Raw genomic sequence first — 16,262 nt, forward strand, 5'->3', positions numbered from 1 at the left:
TTTTATGAGTGAGAATGCCCGCACAAGCCTAGCCCTGCCCCCTAAATGTAATAATGCACCCCAAAAACCCAGTTGACTGATGGGCAGTAGTCCCCTCCCACGTTGAGAACCACTGGGTGAAAGGCAACGAAAAGAAAGTCAAGTCCCCGGCTGGCCCGTGGCGGCTGGCCCGTGGCTTAGCGGTTAAGTGCGCGCTCCGCTACTGGCGGCCAGGGTTTGGATCCCGGGCGCGCACCCACGCACCGCTTCTCCGGCCATGCTGGGGCTGTGTCCCACATACAGCAACTAGAAGGATGTGCAGCTATGACATACAACTATCTACTGGGGCTTTGGGGGAAAAAAAGGAGGAGGATTGGCAATAGATGTTAGCTCAGAGCCGGTCTTCCTCAGCAAAAAGAGGAGGATTAGCATGGATGTTAGCTCAGGGCTAATCTTCCTCACAAAAAAAAAAAAAAAAAGAAAAGAAAGTCAAGTCCCAAATCCATAAATAAACATTGTGATGAGGGCGTGTTGGAAACCATCAGGTTGCTGTGCCAGTGAAATATATCAGGGGGATGCTCTAGTTTGGGTTGTCAGAGCAGGCGCCTTTGAGCAGGTAACAGGTAGGCTAAATGTCCCCGAGGATGAGAAGGTGTAGCCATGAGCATTCTGGGGAGAGGGAACAGCATGTTCCAAGGCCCTGAAGTGGGAGAGGGCTTAGCAAACTTAAAAGAACTTGGAAAGAAGATGGATGCAGCTGAGATAAGGTTGGAGAAACAGACCAAGGCCAGATAGCGAAAAGCCTTAGGGGTTATAGTGAAGAATTTGGGTTTTATTCTCAATGCTTCCCATTAGAAGCCATAAAAGAGTTTTAAGAAGGGAATTTATGTTATGATAATAACCAGAAGTAACTAACACTACTGAGCACTTGATCTGGGCTAGGCGAAGTTTTAAGCTTTTTATATATATTAACTCAATATATCCTTATAGTAACTTACGAGGTAACTGCTATTTATATTCCCATCTTATAGCGGAGGAAATTGAAGGAAGGAGAGCTTAAGTCATTTGCTCCAAGTCACACAGCTAGTCAACTCTGCTTTAACATCTTAGCGTTCTCCCGCCCGTCAAGCCGGAGGAGTTGTAATTGCTGCAAGACTAGCAGGAGTTGGAGTGGAGTTGTGTGTGCCGCCCATGTGTGTCTTCAGCAAGCCTTTCTCCGGCTCAGAAAGTGCCAACGGCTGTTCTGATCCCATTACAAACATATATGTCCCACAGCGGACTAACTGTTAACCAAGGCATGCAAATGGTGAGGCTCACAAACTTTGTCAGGCAGTATCTTAACAAAAACAACAAAGAAATCCCTAGAAAATGTGGCTTGTTCTAGCTGGGAAAATGCAAACGCTTTAATGCAGCGTAGCCGCCTTAAGAAACCCAGAAGCAAGGGGAGAGCTGGATTCAGTTACCAGAAAAACCGCTCAAAAAAGAGCCAACCATTTGGACCGTCTGCTCTACCCCACACAACAGCCAGGAACAAAGTTCTGACCCTCAGATACGGCAAGTGCACAAGCAGGGAGGGCGTGGCTTGCGGGGACAGGGCGTGGCGCGGCGAGACGAGGGCGTGGCCCGACTATGGGGGCGGGGCGAGGCGACGAGGGGGCGGGGCGGAGGGGAGGGGCGAAGTGGGACAGGCCTGGCGGGGCCTGGCGGGGCCTGGCGGGGCGTGCACGTCCGGGAAGATGGCGCTGCGTCTGCTGCGGAGGGCGGCGCGCGGAGCGGCGGCTGCGCTGCCGAGGCTGTGAGTGCAGGTCCCCAGTCCCTCGCCGCCCGCCGGGCTCGCTGAGGGTCCGCGCCCGGCTCGGGCTCGCGGGCCGGGCGCGGCCTCCTGGAGCCCTGGCGGGAGTCCTGGCCGGCCGTGCGCCTCCCGCGCGCTGACTGACCTCTGCCAAGGTTGCCCCCGCACCCGGTGCCTCCCTGTCGGAGGGCCCTTGCTTGGGCCCGGAAAATGGGTACAAACGTTGGATCTGTCAGCCCCGGAAAACAAAACCAGCCTCCCCCACAAATGGTACCCGTGAAGGCGCGGACGTTTTATAAGAGGGGTCCTGGAGGCGGCCTCTGAGAGGCGCTCGCCTGGCGAGAGGAGCCCCTTCCGTTCGGCTGGTCAGCACAGCGCTTCCCAAACTGTTTGGTCTCAGGACCCCTTTGCACGCTGAAAAGTTATTGAGGTCCCCGAAGAGCTTTTGCTTATATCTATTTTTATAGCATGAGGAATTAAATTTAAAAAATATTCATTTAGGGCCGCCCCTGTGGCTTAGCGGTTAAGTGCGCGTGCTCCGCTGCTGGCGCCGGGGTTGGGATCCTGGGCACGAGGGACGCACCACTTTTCTGGCCCCCTTCTCTGCCCATGCTGGGGCGGCGTCCCGCATGCAGCGGCTAGAAGGATGTGCAGCTATGACATACAACTGTCTACTGGGGCTTTGGGGGGAAATAAATAAAATCTTTTAAAAAATATATTCATTTAAAAATAACAAACCCATTGAATTTTAACACAAATGACATCTTTAATGAAAACTAACTACGTTTTCCAAAAAAGAAAAATGAGGAGAGCGGCATGGTGTTATACTTTTGAACATCTCTTTGGTTTAATGAAGAACAATTGGAGTCTCTTATCCGCTGTTTTGGAGGAAGTTTACAAAGAAATTCCGGGTTCACGCAGATGCAGGTACTAGTTGGGAAAGGCAAGACTTCGCAGATCCTCTCAAAGGGTCCCAGGGACCCCAGGTGTCCTCCGACCACGCTTTGAGAACCGCTGGTCTAGCATGTGCCTGTTTGCTAACTACATGCACATACATTCTCTCATTTGGTTCCCTGACCACCATGTGAAGAAGTCAGGTGACTGGTTTATGAAGATGAGGAAACCGAGCCTCAGAGGCTAAGTGACTCTCTCAAAGCAGAGGATGGCAGAGTTCGGGTCAGAAACCAAGTCTGTGGCTCCTGGTCCGGGACTTTTTACATCTGCTTGCTCTGTGCTTCCTGACTCACCAGTGTCCGTGCCAGGACCCATTTGGTCTTATGCATCCCACTTTCCGGTTTCCTAGACGCGGTTCTGGTACCTGGCCCTGGGCTCAGGGGATCACTCCTAGAACCAGAGGAGGCGCTGAGGCGGTGTACCCAGACCCTTCCAGAAGGTCCCTTTTCTGGCCTGTGCAGGGGCCAGCTTCTGTGGCGTGTTCAATAGTGGGTCCAGTGACCACACAGAGTTACCTACTTCTAAAGCGCTTGGGGCTCAGCTCACAATGCTCTTCATCTGCTTTACCGCACTGGCTCGTTCTCAACACACCTACACACCCCACCAAGGCCCCAGCAGCAGGCTTTCATGCAGGGCGCTTCCCGGAGCCTACACCCTGGGTTAAATGCTCCGGGTCCTGGTGCCTTCAGAACACACGGGGATGGGAGAAGTAAAGGTGCCGAATGTCAGCTTAGAAAAGTCTGCTTAGAGATCCCTTAATTTCTACCCTAGTTGGGTTGCATTTCAGCTTCAGGCAGTGGGCCTGCTTCTGGTGTTTTTTTCCTTCTGTTTTTAGAGTATGGGCACCCTTGCTGATAGGTAGGGACCATTCCTGAACTCTCTTCCTGACCCTCCAACATTTGCTCCTATTTTTTGTGTGTGTGTGTGTGTGTGTGTGTGTGTGTGTGTGTGTGTGTGTGAGGAAGATCAGCCCTGAGCTAACATCTGCCAATCTTCCTCTTTTTTTTTTTTTTTTTTTGCTGAGGAAGACTGGCCCTGCGCTAGCATCCATGCCCATCTTCCTCCACTTTATATGGGATGCCTGCCACAGCATGGCCTCACAAGCGGTGCTGCGGTGCTCGCCCAGGATCCGAACTGGCGAACTCCAGGCTGCTGCAGCAGAGCACACGCACTTAACCACTTGCACCACCCGGCCAGCCCCCAACATTTGCTCCTATTGCAATGCTGTCCCTGATGTTTCCCAGGCAGTCTTGTCTCCAGCCCTGCTGCTCTGTGGCCACTGCTCAATTTATGTAAATACCCTGCCCTCAAGTAGAGGGAGCATAGCTTCCATTCCTAGGCATGCTATTGCCAGGGGTGTCTTTTCTTTTAGGCCCTCTCAGCTGTCAGAACTAAGAAATATGTGTGTGAATAGTAACCCATGTATATACACACATCTACAAATATTTCTACATGTAGCCATCTGTATCTCTGTTAAGGTAAACATGAGTTCATACTGTCTCCAATTCTAATCCGTTACCACATGGATCATTCCAGCCTCCTCCCCTTGCTTATTTGTAGATTGTCATTCCAGCGTAGGAAACCTGGTTCCCACCATCTTCCATCCAGTTACTTAATAGTTCAGTTTCAGCATACCCATATAGCAGTATCTGAATTGTTAGACCGTACACCATGGGAAAGAACTTGATCAACTGAAGTGCAGTGCTTATATGTAGTTCCTTTCTGTTTAGTCTTACAGACTCCTCTCATTTCCAAAGTTACTCAGGTTAGAACCTTTTTCTCCCATCCCCTTCAGTGAAGTTGTTTCATACATTTGCAACACAGTTAGATTTTCTTGTCATAGTCTGCACTCTTTCCTGGGATCCCCTACCTCTCAAATGAGTGTTTTAAAAAATTGCGTATATTAAGGTTCGCTCTTTTTGCTATAAAGTTCTATGGGTTTTGACAAATGCATAGTGTCATGTATCTAGCTGTAATGTATACATTATGTATGCATAATATCATGTATCTATTCTATCATACAGAATAGTTTTACTTCCCTAAAAATCCCTTGTGCTGCACCTATTCATCCATCACCCCTCTTCCCAAACACCTGGCAAGCACTGATCATTTTGCTTTATAGTCTTCTATAGTTTTGCCTTTTCCAGAATGTCATATAATTGGAATCATACAGCATATAGTCTTTTTAGACTGGGTTCCTTCACTTAGCAATATGCATTAAAGTTCCTCCATGTCTTTTTGTGGCTTGATAACTCATTTCCTTTTATTGCTGAATAATATTCCATTGTAGAGTTGTACCACAGTTTGTTTATCTATTCACTTATTGAAGGACATTTTGGTTGCTTCTAGTTTTTGTTGATCATGAATAAAGCTGCTGTAAACGTTCATGTGCAGGTTCTGTATGGACATAAGTTTTCAGATCAACTGGGTAAATACCTAGGAGTATGATTGTATTTTAAGACTACATTTAGCTTTGTAGGAAACTACCCAACTGTCTTCCCGAGTTGCTCTACCATTTTGCGTTCCTACCATCAATGAATGAGAGTGCCTGTTGCTCCGCATCCTTGCCCGTATTTAGTAGTGTCGGTTTGAAAAAATTTTAGTCATTCTAATAGGTATATAGTGGTATCTGTTGTTATTTTGATGTGTTAATTTGTTTTAACTTGAAATTCCCTGACGTCAAATGATGTAGAGCATCTTGTCATATGTTATTTGCCATCCATGTATCTTCTTTGGTGAGGTGTCTATGCAAATCTTCTGCCTAATTCTTAATTGGGTTGTTTGTTTTCTTATAGTGGAGTTTTAAGTATTGTTTGCATATTTTAGATATAAGTCCTTTATCAGATACATGTTTTGCAAATATCTTCTTCCAATCTGTGGCTTGTCTTTTCATTCTCATCACAGTGTCTTTCACAGAGCATAAGTTTTTGATTTTTATGAAGTCAGGCTTATCAATTTTTTCTTTCATGGATCATGCTTTTGGTGTTGTATGTAAAAACTCATTGCCAAATCCAAGGTCACATAGATTTTCTCCTATATTTTCTTCTAGAATTTCTACAGTATTGTGTTTTATACTTAGGTCTATGATCCATTTTAAGTTGATTTATATGATACGTGTAAAGTCTGTGTTTTTTTTTTTTTTTTTTTGCATATTGACGTCCAGTTGTTCCAGCCCATTTGTTGAAAAAACTTTCCTTTCTCCATTAAATTGCCTTTACTCCTTTGTCAAAGATCAGTTGGCTGTATTTGTGTGGGTCTGTTTCTGGACTCTCTGTTCTGTTATATTGATCTATGTGTCTGTTCTTTCACCTATACCATGCTATCTTTATTACTGTAGCTTTATATTAACTCTTGAAGTTGGGTAGTCTCAGTCCTCCAACTTCAGTCTTCTTTCATATTGTATTGGCTATTCTGAGTCTTTTGCCTTTCCACGTAAACTTTAGAATCAGTTTGTTGTTATCCACAAAATAGCTTGTTGAGGTTTGATTGGGATTGTATTGGATCTGTAGATTAAGTTGGGAAGAATTGACATCTTAATAATATTGAGTCTTCGAATCTATGAACATGGAATATCTTTCCATTTATTTAAATCTTCTTGATTTCTTTCATCAGAGTTTAATAGTTTTCTGCATATAGATCTTGTGCATGTTTTGTTAGATTTATACCTAAGTATTTCAGTTTTGGGGTGTTATTGTAAATGGTATTATGTTTTAAATTTCAAATTCCAATTGTTCATTGCTGGTATATAGGAAAACAATTGACTTTTTAATGTTAATTTTGTATCCTGCAACCTTGCAATCACTTATTAATTCCATGAATTATTTTTTGTCAATTCTTTGGCATTTTCTACATAGACAATCATGTCATTCATAAACCAAGATAGTTTTATTTCTTCCTTCCCAATATATATACCTTTTATTTCCTTTTCTTATCTTATTGCACTAGCTAGTGGTCCCAGTAAGATACTAAATAGGAGTGATGAGAGCAGACATTTTTGCCTTGTTCCCAGTCTTAGGGAAAGCATCCAGTTTCTCACCATTAAGTCTGATGTTAGCTGTAGGTGTTTTGTTGATGTTTTGTATTCTCCATTTGCTGATAGTTTTTTGTTTTTTTTTTTTTGTCATAAATGGGTGTTGGATTTTGTCCAGTTCTTTTTCTGCATCAATTGATATGATTATATGATTTTTCTTCTTTAGCCTGTTGATGTGGCAGATTACATTAATTGAATTTTGAATGTTGAACCAGGCTTGTATACCTGAAATAAATCCTACCTGGTCATGGCATATAATTCTTTTTATACCTTGTTGGGTTCAATTTGCTAATATTTTGTTGGGGTTTTTACATCTATGTTCATGAGAAATATTGGTCTGTAGTTTTCCTTTTTTGTAATGTGTTTATTTGGTATTGGTTTCCAGATGTCTCATGTCTTTTTTGTTCCTCCGTTCCTTTTTTACTGCTTTCTTTTGCATTAAGTGAATATTTTCTAATGTAATATTTTAAGATTTTTAAATGATTTTTTCACAGATTTTAAGTTTATTTTTAATAGTCACTCTAAAATTGTGGTAAAATATATATAACATAAACTTTGCTATTTTTACCATTTTAAATGTACAGTTTAGTGGCGTTATCACATTCACGCTGTTGTGCAACCATCACCACTATTTATTTCCAAAATTTTTTCATCACTCCAAATGGACACTCTGTACCCATTAAGCAATAACTCCTCCTTCCCCAGTGCCTGGTAATCTCTAATCTACTTTCTATCTCTATGAATTTGCCTGTTCTAGAGATTTAAGTGGAATCATACAATATGTGTCCTTTTGTTTCTGGCTTATTTTGGTTAGAATAACGTTTTCAATATTCATCCATGTTGTAGCATGTATCAGAACTTCATTTCTTTTTATGGCTGGATAATATTCCATTGTATGAATATTATCATATACATCTTAACTTATCAGAATCTACTTTTGATTTATACTAATTCCAAAAGGTAGAGAAATGTTACTTCTATATAGTTTTATTCCCATTTCTTCTTTTTTGTAGTATTATTGTTACATATTTTATATTTATATCTGTTGCAAACCCAGTAATACATTGTTGTAGTTATTACTTATATAAAGAAGCTTAGAGGAGACGCAGGTACACACACATATATATTTTATAGTACTTGTTATATTAACCCTATTTACTATTTCTGCTTCTCTTCATTTCTTCCTATGGGTTTGAGTTACCATCTCTGCCACTTCTTTAGCCTGTAATTGTGAGTGTTGGTTTTCAAGGCTACCACAGAACTGGGGTAGGGGGATGGGATGAGTCAAAACCCCAGATAGCTTGCTGTTCTTACCGAGATTCATCCATGTTTCTTGAGTAAATGCTCTCCAGAGTGCTGCTAGCCTTTGGTTAATTTCTAGAGTTCTGAGAAAGTTGATTCTGACAATTTTTTCCAATGTTCTCCTTGCTTTTATGGAGGATAGGATTTTTGAAGATCCTTCTCTGCAATTTTTGCTGAAGTCACCCCTGCTTAGAGTTTTGATCAAGAGTGGATTTGAATTTATAAAATGTTTTTTTCAGTAGCTATTTGATGATCATATGGCTTTTCTTCTTTCTTTCTTTATTTTTTTTAAGATTTTATTTGTTATTTATTTATTTTTCCCCCCCAAAGCCCCAGTAGATAGTTGTATGTCATAGCTGCACATCCTTCTAGTTGCTGTATGTGGGACGCGGCCTCAGCATGGCCAGAGAAGCGGTGCGTCGGTGCGTACCCGGGATCCAAACCCTGGCCGCCAGCAGCGGAGCGCGTGCACTTAACCGCTAAGCCACAGGGCCGGCCCTGGCGTTTCTTCTTTAGTGTGTTAATATGGTGAATTAGATTGGTTGATTTTTTAAAGTTAAGCTGACCTTGCATTCCTGGAATAAACACTTGATCATGATGTATTATTTTTATATATTGTTGGATTGAATGTGCTAAAATTTTTTAAAAATTATTTGTATCTGTGCTCATAAGGAATAGTAGCCTGTAGTTTTCTTTTACTATCTTGGTCTAGGTTTGGTATCAGGGTAATTATGGCCGCATAGAATGCATTGGAGAGTGTTGTCTCCTCTTCTATTTTCTGGAACAGTTTGTGTAGGATTGGTAATCATTTTTCCTTAAATGTTTGTGCCTAAAATCTTATTTGTAGTAAAAATTTTATTCTATAAATTCAATTTCTTTAATAGATATAAAGCTATTCAAGTTATCTAATTCTTCTTGAGTGAGCTTTGGTACTTTGTGTCTTTCAAGGAATTTGTCCATTTCATCTAAGTTGTTGAATTCATTGGCATAGAGTTGTTTACGATAATCCCTTATCTTTTTTCTTACAGCTTTATGGAGGTATAATATACACACCATAAAATCTACCCTTTGTAAGTGTACAATAACAATTTTTAGTAAATTTTCAGAGTTGTGCAGCCATCATCACAATCTAGTTTTAGATCACCCCCCAAATTTCTGTCATCCCCCAAATTCTCTCAAGCCCATTTGCAGTTAACCCCTATTCCTGCCTCCAGCCCTATCATCCTTTTAATGTTTGTATTGTGAGTAGTGATGTGCCCTCTCTCCTTGATATTTATAAATGTTTTTCTCTCTTTTTCACTTGATCAGTCTGGCTGGAGTTTTATTTATCTTCTTAAAGAACCATCTTTTGGTTTTGTTGATTTTTCCTAATTTTTTTGTTTTCTATTTCATCGATTTTTGTTTCTATCTTTATCATTTCCTATCGTCAGTTTACTTTGGGTTTAATTTGCCCTTTTCTTCTAGTTTCTTAAGGTGTAAATTTAGATAATTGATTTTAGACCTTTCTACTTTTTTAATATAAGCGTTTAATAATAAATTTCCCTCTAAAGCTTGGTTTAGGTGCCTCTAGCAAATTGTGTGAGATCTCTGATACCTATAGTCTCTTTTCACTTCTTATCTTGATACGCTGTTTTCTAAAGTAATTAGTAGTAAAACTGAAAGTTTTACTGTTCAGAGGTAGCAGGAAGGAGTATGCTGAGGAGCTCCCTCTTGCTTTGCAGTGTCAGGTTAGAGAGGAGCCTGCTCTATGGAAAAAACCAGGTGCAGACAGTTTAGAGACGTGAAGAATACAAGCCAAGCACCTGAGACTCTGGGTAAACAAGGAGGGACGGTGTGTGAGGAGCCAGCAGGGGTGCAGTAAGTGGCCTGAGGGGGCTTTAATGGGGTTACCTATCAGAGGACCCAATAGGCCCTTTTGTAGGGTTGGCCTCATTTTTGAAGTCTCCTAAATTGTAGTGACAACCACTGCTGTCCCTCTGTACTACTGTGAGGCTATTAAGGGAAGAAAGGCGGGAAGGGATCCAAAAGGAGGATAGAAATGGGAGAAGATGGGTGCCAAGGGGAGAGATTGTAGGGCAGAGAAGAATGGAAGCAGTGAGAGAGAAAGGGGAGAAACCTTTATAGAAAGAATGCTAAAAAGGAGGCAGGGGTTAAAAAGGATTGAGAAGTTTTTAAATGATCGTTTTGAAAAGAACTCAGAATAAGAATGAATATGTGTACTTTGTCACTTGAACTGGTATTAAAAGGTCAATGTGAAGTGTTAGCTATTTTTAAAATGTTTACTGGCATCATTAGAAATTGACTTCAGTTGCCCAAACACATGGTGAGAAGCTAAAAGGAGATGCTGTAAACAAAAATGATGTTTTGGGTTATGAGGTAGAAAGTAACTTTAAGTGGTCCAGGGAGGTAGGGGGGCAATCCATCTCAACTTGCCCTGGACTGTCTTGGTTTTAGCACCGTAAGTCCTATATCCTGGGAAGCCCCTCTGTTCCAGGCAAATCAGGATGGTTATTCACCCTACAGATAGATAAGTGAAGGGCTGAAGGGTGAACTAAAGATGACCTAAGATGGTAGACCAGAGGTTCAAGAATTGGAGCTAAAGCCTTCTAGAATGGCCTCCTGAAAGAATGGGATGGGAGAGAGTATTCAGAATGCCTTAATGGAGAAAAAAAGGCCTCTGCTAGGAATAGGGCTGAAGAGAAGAGAAAGAGGGAGGAGACTTTGAGGAAACAGGAAATACCACAAAGAGGTATATGGACCAGGAGTAGCCTGAGGGCAGGGGACATGCTCTTGCTGGACAGAGGAGTTGGTGAGAAATGAGGTATCCCAGAGCAAAAACTAGTGGGCAATAGCCAAGCTGGTGAGCAAGAACTAAAAGTGGTAGCTGAGCCTGAATTGGAAGATGCAAATATGTGTGGGTGGTACTTCCTGGAGAAGGTGTAGCTGCAAGGGGAAATTCCCAGTAAGGGGCTGTTTGCTGACACAAGGATGAGCCAAGGCTACTGAATAGCGAACCTTTGCTCGTGGATCTATTTCAGCTGTGTAGGGCTTCTGCTCCCACTGTACCATTACCCTGTTAGAGAGTTTTGCTATGGACTAGAACCATCTGTGTGAGTGAAAGCCAGGAGGAAGGACATTGAGTAGCCCAAATGGTTTCCATGGGAGAGGCCAAGGGGTCAGGAGGAAAGGCTGGAACCTGAGGATGAACTCTTGACTGAAAAATCCTCACCCTCTACCCCTTGGCCCTGTGGATCCAGAGGGGAGTTGAGGACAGTTTCATCACACCTGCTTTTCTCCACTCTACTCTGAATAACCGTGGCGACGGAAGTCTCTGTCCTCTGAAGGAACTCTCCTGAGTGCCCTTGTTTTGCGGAATGTTTGAGTGGTATAAGCGCCTCATTCTTCTAGAAATACTCCATGATGGTATGTTGAGGATGGAGTATTCTCTGAAGTTACATTTGAGACTTAGAAGGTTAGCACATGTGCTTGGTTGTGGATGAGCCTGGCGGAAGACATCATATGTGGTCAGTGAAGTGGTGTCCACAGAGTAACTGACACCCCTCTTCGTCGGCACTTGCCTAAAGTGGTTATTTTCTCCAGTGATGGCTTTGTAACAGCCAAAGTCTGATTGATGTAATTTCTGAAAACAGCCTTTGGTCACAGTTTCCTTAACTAAATGTTGCAGTGGCTGCTCTGTAGCAGCTGCCATTTTATGCGTGACTCCCTCTGGGGCAGTCTGTAGGTGCATGTGGCTAAAATTTTAGGAAGGCAGGGAGAAGAAAGCTGGGTTCCTTGGGGAATGGTTATTGGTAGTTTTGATGAACATTCTTAAGATCAGAAGAGTTGTTAATGGTAAAAACAATATGCTTTCCTGCCCCTGAATGCAACTGGAGCTGTGTTCTGTGGTTGCGTGTTGCTTATTTATTCCTCTACGCATTGCTCATGATCTCGACAGGTTAAGTTTAGAATTTCATTAGTTAATAAAGAAAATATCAAGGAAATTGTGTTTTCATATAGGTCATTTGGGTTGAATTTAAATCCATTGTAATTCAAATAGGCTTAATTTATTTCATGTTGTTACTTGAATGTTTTATAGCTTATCAATTAAATAACTCACTTGACTGATGTAGATAATAAATGAGTCCCAGAATTGAGATCTTTCTCTTTTTTCTTCCTTCCTTCCTTCCTCTTTCTCTTTTTCTTTCTTTCTTTCTCTCTTTTTTCTCCTTCCTTCCTTCCTTTTCCCACTATAAGCCAGGTTTAAGATGCCTTTTTATTTAGTTGCTTTGATTTTATGTTTTGGTTACATTTTAGGATGTTAACCTAATCTCAGAGCATTGATGTTCCATATTGTTCCATGACTCTATCACATATATATTTGTATGTATATAACCACAGTTGTTCATTTAGTCTATTTCCAAGTTTTCTTTCATGGGAAATGTGGAGATAAATGTCCCTGTACCCAAATCTCTGTGGCTACCCTTACTTATGTACTTGGAGGTACATTTCTAGTGAAGTTGCTGGGTCAAAAAGTGATGGACATTTTAAGCCTTTTGATGCTTGTTGTCAAGTCACCCTCCAGAAAGGGTGACAGATACCTGGACTGCAGTATGCCTTTTGAAGGCTTATCTGCCCATTTTCCTTGGCAACAGCAGGCTCATTCATAGTAAAGTAAGCACAGACGGCCCAGCTGGTCACACAGCTGGCAGCACCAGGCCAGAAAAAACCCTATCCCCTGGCTCTTAGCCACCGGTGGCTTTTCTCTCTGTGGCCTCGGCTGTCACACTGACCCAGCCTACAGGTGTTTCTGTAAATAGCCATGAAATTTTACCTTTTCTGCAGGTTCTTTTCAGAACTACACCACGTGTAACATCTTCCTCTTAGTTAGGCTTTTGAAATTGACAACGGTGCCTGATTTCATGACAAAGGAATCAAAGCCAATTTCCTTAAGAACGTAAGGATTCTATTTTAATAGAATGTTTGGTATAGGTGAGTCCGTCTTAACAGTTTCCCTGCACTGGCTGAGAAGGCAGAGTGACTATAGTGCTTTTAAGTATTTCCAGGACAGTTTTCAAATATTAATATTCAAAGTATTAAAAAATTTTAAAGACAATGCTTTATAGTCTATTGTCCTACTTGCCACCCCCAGTAAAATTAGGGTCACAATTTAGTGGTAGACTGTGTTTGCTGTTTAACTGAAAGTTCTACATTGCTAAAAAAAAATTGTATATTTTTGAAATAAGGGCCTCTCTACGAACATTTTTAAAGTTTATACAGTCATTTAAAAACATCAATGCACATGTATACATTGTACCACTTTACAAGTAATGCAGGCTTATTTTAAAACACTTACACTTGCCCTGTCTTCTTACTCAATGTCACAGTATTCTTTTTGAGAAGATAATATGCCCACTTTATTTTTTGGCCAAATATAGAAGTTGAGGAAATCAAAAAGAAAAAAAAAAAAAAATCCATGCCAAATGCTGTTTTCATACGGAGACACTGGAGGGCGCTCTAGCAATGGGAGATGTAAATTATCTCCGTACCAACATGCCTCTTTGGAAAAGACGCGAGAGTTCGTTTTTAAGACCAATGAAAGACACATAGATGGTAGAGGGAATATTTCTATACTGACCTATAAACTGTCCCTTGAAAAGTTTGTAAGAGACTTAAGAAGTAGCTCTGTGCTCTGGGCCTCTTATTACCTCCTCCCTCCCCTTGCCCCTTCTAGCCACACTGGCCTCCTTTGCAGGGCTGTGACCTCAGCCTGGGGCCATCTGCCCTTTCAAGGCTCTGCTGCAATGTCACCCATCAGAAAGGTCTTTTCCTACCACCCTGTATAACATAGCACCCTCTCTCACTAGCCTCTGCACTTTCTTCCTTCTCACTCTTCCTGATGATTTTTCCATTGCAATCATTTCCACCTGACATACTGTACATTTATCTGTTTATTGACTGTCTGAACCTCCCCACCCCCCATATATTCAAGAGAGCAGGGACTTGGTCTGTTTATCCCATTGCTATATACCCTGACCCTGAGGCAGTGCCTGGCACACAGCAAGTGCCCAGTATAAATTTACTGAATGATTTAGGAAATGAAGTATTTAAGATGCTGTATCTGGAGATTAGTGCCTTTTTTATTCTGGTAAAATAGACACAACATAGGGGCTGGCCCAGTGGCATAGTGGTTAAGTTCGCACATTCTGCTTCGGTGGCCCAGCGTTCTAGGGTTCAGATCCTGGGCATGGACCTATGCACCGCTTATCAAGCCATGCTGTGCAGGCATCCCACATATAAAGTAGAGGAAGATGGGCACAGGTGTTAGCCCAGGGCCAATCTCCCTCAGGAAAAAAGAGGAGGACTGGCAACAGATGTTAACTCAGGGCTAATCTTCCTCTCTCTCTCTCTCTCACACACACACACACAACATAAATTTACCATTTTAACTATGTTTAAGTGTACAGTTAAGTGGTATTAAGTACATTCACATTGTTGTACAGCCATTACCACTATCCATCTCCAGAACTTTTTCATCATCCCAAACTGAAACTCTGTACCCATTAAACAATAACCCCCCATTGTTCCCTCCCTCCAGCTCCAGTAACTACTGTTCTAATTTCTGTCTCTATGAATGACTATTCTATATTCTAATGTAAGTGGAATCATGCAGTATTTCTCTTTTGTGTCTGGCTTATTTCACTTAGCATAATGTCATCAAGGTTCATCCATATTGTAGAAAATCAGAATTTCTTTCCTTTTTAAGGCTGAATAATATTTCATTATATGTATATACCTCATTTTATTTATCCACTCATCCATCACTGGACATTTGGGTTGTTTCCACCCTTTGGCTGTTGTTACTGCATGTTTTATAGAGGGCACAGAAACGTGATGTTAAGGTTTGGAGTCTAAAGTGGATTTCTTTAAATGATGAAAACATCTTTATACCAGTGAGTCACAGTTTACCCTTGGGTGATTTCTGCCTTCAGGAGAATACTTATAGTTCAGATTAAAATAAAAACTTATTCAAGCTCCTAAAAATCAGAATTGGTTTAATATCCCTATTAGTGCTATTTAGGTTTTTCTTACAAATGTAAAACAAACAAAAAAAAGTTCACAAAATCAAATCACTAACTCTCTGCTATAAGCAGGAAGATCCTGGATAGATCCTCTAGGGTTCCAGACCAGCGCTGAGCCTGCAGTTAGCCCGTGACCTTGTTCAAGGCCCTTGTCTAGACTGAGCCTTATTTTTCTCATAGTTGAAACAAGGAGGGTCAACTAGATGCCTCCTGCCAATTGACATTCCATAATCTAGAAACGAATTATTGACCTTAAGTAAGAGGACTTTGGAGAATTCAGAAATGTAAAATATATGGCTTTTTGAGCTTTGCGTTATTTTGGTCTATTTCAGCTACATTTGACCTGAGATTGAAGATGATAAAAGCTCTGCCTCCTCCCAATTTACAGTCTGCGCTCAATTGATTTGAACTCCTCCTGCCATCTTGGCAGATTTTTCGTTTGTGTGTTGTTCATTCTCATCCTTTAGGTCCTCAAGTTGGGAGGTGTCTTCATCATTTTTCTCTTTCTGCAGCAGAACTGCCACCAGGTGCTCTGTTCAAGCCCTCAGTTCACGTGGCTGCTAACCGCCATAGTACAGAGGGGCCATGATTTTGAAATAATTTTGATGTACTGGGAATACAAAACCGAGGAGAACTCAGGAGGAAGAAGTAGATATCCAAAATTTTTGTCTAATCTGCAAGATTGACTCAGAAAAGTCGAGACTTGATTTTTGCCTACATCCTAAACCCTTCCAGTTTTCTCCTGCCCTCCTAGTGCCCTCATGCTGACCCACCAATGCCCCAATGCTCGTAGCACAGTGTGCTTAGGGCCTACCTGTCCTACATCCCATAGTCAGCAGTCCAGCTAGTGATGCCCAGTGAACCTGAGAAAACCAGCATGTGTGAATGTCGTGTGTGTAGCCCTGCCCAAGTACTGTACATTTTAACAAATGCCTTCTGTAGATGCCTTACCTGCAATGGAGTTGGGCCAGTAAAGAGAGTTTCTCCTCTACCAGGGAAGCAAATGTGGACACAGGAGAGGCTTGTGGTGCCCCTCCCACATCCCAACCTCTGGACAAAGGTCCAGGCCCCAGAGTTCGGGTCATCAGTGTCTCCCTGTGCTCCAGAACAGTCAGGGATTTGCCAG

At 42.0% G+C, this 16,262-nt stretch overlaps 1 protein-coding gene across 1 annotated transcript in view; it reads left to right on the forward strand.

Annotated features, from left to right (window-relative positions):
- Positions 1-1,700: 1,700 nt before the first annotated feature.
- The window catches only part of CLYBL (citramalyl-CoA lyase), a 228,172-nt gene continuing 213,610 nt past the window's right edge, over positions 1,701-16,262 (forward strand). Inside the window, exon 1 of the mRNA XM_058548426.1 lies at positions 1,701-1,774. Coding sequence (XP_058404409.1) covers positions 1,716-1,774 — 59 coding nt within the window. The 5' untranslated portion in view covers positions 1,701-1,715. The remainder of the gene's footprint in view (positions 1,775-16,262) is intronic.

This window comes from Diceros bicornis, chromosome 9 (genome assembly GCF_020826845.1).
Source record: "Diceros bicornis minor isolate mBicDic1 chromosome 9, mDicBic1.mat.cur, whole genome shotgun sequence".
NCBI lineage: Eukaryota > Metazoa > Chordata > Mammalia > Perissodactyla > Rhinocerotidae > Diceros > Diceros bicornis.